General features: G+C 48.2%; 1 protein-coding gene across 1 annotated transcript; it reads left to right on the forward strand.

The window, feature by feature from the left end:
• Positions 1-321: 321 nt before the first annotated feature.
• On the forward strand, positions 322-804 carry LOC138909531 (uncharacterized). Its single transcript, XM_070200735.1, has one exon. It carries the CDS (start codon positions 322-324, stop codon positions 802-804), a length of 483 nt encoding a protein of 160 aa, XP_070056836.1.
• The last annotated feature ends 1,010 nt before the right edge of the window (positions 805-1,814 follow it).

A 1,814-nucleotide genomic window follows, 5' to 3' on the forward strand; every position in this document is an offset into this window, starting at 1 on the left:
AAACTAGAGCGGTTTGGGAGGCTCGGGCCTCCTGCATTCAGTGGGGCTGAGTCAGATGATGCTCAAGACTTCTTAGACAGGTGCCGGCGGATTCTTCTCAAAGCGTGTATTCTGGAGACTAGTTAAGTCTCATTTACTACTTTTCAGCTGTCGGGAGATGCCTTCTAATGGTGGGAGGCCTATGAGATAAGCAGGCCAGCCGGTGCTGCACCACTTACGTGGCACGAGTTCTCCGTTCTCTTCTTGGAGAAGTTTGTTCCACAGACCCGCAAGGAGGAGTTGCGTAGGTAATTTGAGAAGCTATGCCAGGAGGGTATGTCCATGACCCAGTATAAGATAAGATTTTCAGAGTTGGCTCATCACGCGATCTGGTTAGTCCCCACAGAGAGGGAAAGGATTAGGAGGTTCATTTATGGCCTCAACTATGGACTGTGCTTTGTCATGACTCGGGAAATTACATCAGGTGCTAGGTTTGACGAGGTGGTTGATATTGCTAGGCGGCTAGAGCAGGTCTGTAGTCAGGAGCGTGAGGAGAGGGAGGCCAAGAGGCCTCGTGGTTCAAGTGGTTTCAGCGGTGTTTCTTCTGCAGGTCAGTCCCACCACAGCAGGGGTAGTCCTTATAGGCCCACTCAGATGGCTCATCCGGTTCATCATGATGCATCATCTAGCGATGGTTCATACAGTGCTCATTTGGGCCAGTCATCTCTCAGTTCCCTCCCAGATCAGAGTTCATCTCGTGCTCCATCATTTACGATTCATCTGTACCAGGTCCTTCTAGTAGTTATTCTGGTTCTCGAGGTCTGATTCAGTCTCTACCACCATCGGCAGATCAGAGTCGCTTCGAGTGTGAGGAGTTTGGACATGTGTGGAGGTAGTTTCCCCGTCATTTTGGAGGTCCAGTTCAGCAGAAGGGTCAGGTTATGACTTCCGCACCAGTTACTTCACCACCCGCTCAGCCAGCTCGGTGTAGGGCTCGGGCAGCTAGAGGTCGCCCTAGAAGGGGAGGCCGATCAGGTGGCGGTCAGTCTTGATGCTATGCTTTCCCTGTCAGGCCAGAGGTTGTTGCTTCAGGCATAGTGATCACATGTATTGTCTCAGTATGCCACATGGATGCTTCCATATTATTTGACCCCGATTCCACTTATTCATATGTATCGCCATATTTTTCTCATTATTTGGATATGCCCTGTGAGTCCTTAGTTTCGCCTATTCATGTATCTACGCCGGTGGGCGATTTTATTGTTGTGGATAGTGTGTATTGGTCATGTGTGGTTACCATTGGGGGATTGGATACTAGAGTTGATCTCTTATTGCTTAGTATGGTTTATTTTGATGTGATTTTGGGCATGGATTAGTTATCCCCATGTCATGATATTCTGGATTGTCACGCTAAAACCGTGACATTGGCGCTATCGAGATTACCTAGGATCGAGTGGAGAGCTTCTCTAGACTATGTTCCTAGTAGGGTTATTTCATATTTGAAGGCCAAGTGGATGGTTAGGAAGGGGTGTTTGTCATACTTGGTTTTTGTGAGGGATGTTCGTGCTGATACTCCTACTATTGATTCTTGTCCGGTAGTGCGAGACTTTCCGGATGTGTTTCCTGTAGACCTACCAAGCATGCCACCCGACAGGGATAATGATTTTGGTATTGACAAGGTGCCGGGAACTCAACCCATTTCTATTCCTCTGCATCGTATGGCACCAACAAAGTTGAAGGAATTGAAAGAGCAGCTTCAAGGGCTTCTTGATAAGGGGTTCATTATGCCTAGTGTGTCGCCTTGGGGTGCACTAGTTCTGTTTGTGAAGAAGAAG

This window comes from Nicotiana tomentosiformis, chromosome 4 (assembly GCF_000390325.3).
Source record: "Nicotiana tomentosiformis chromosome 4, ASM39032v3, whole genome shotgun sequence".
NCBI lineage: Eukaryota > Viridiplantae > Streptophyta > Magnoliopsida > Solanales > Solanaceae > Nicotiana > Nicotiana tomentosiformis.

Coding starts and splice junctions, on each gene's coding strand:
- LOC138909531 (XM_070200735.1), top strand. CDS start 322: ATGACCCAGTATAAGATAAGATTTTCAGAGTTGGCTCATCACGCGATC.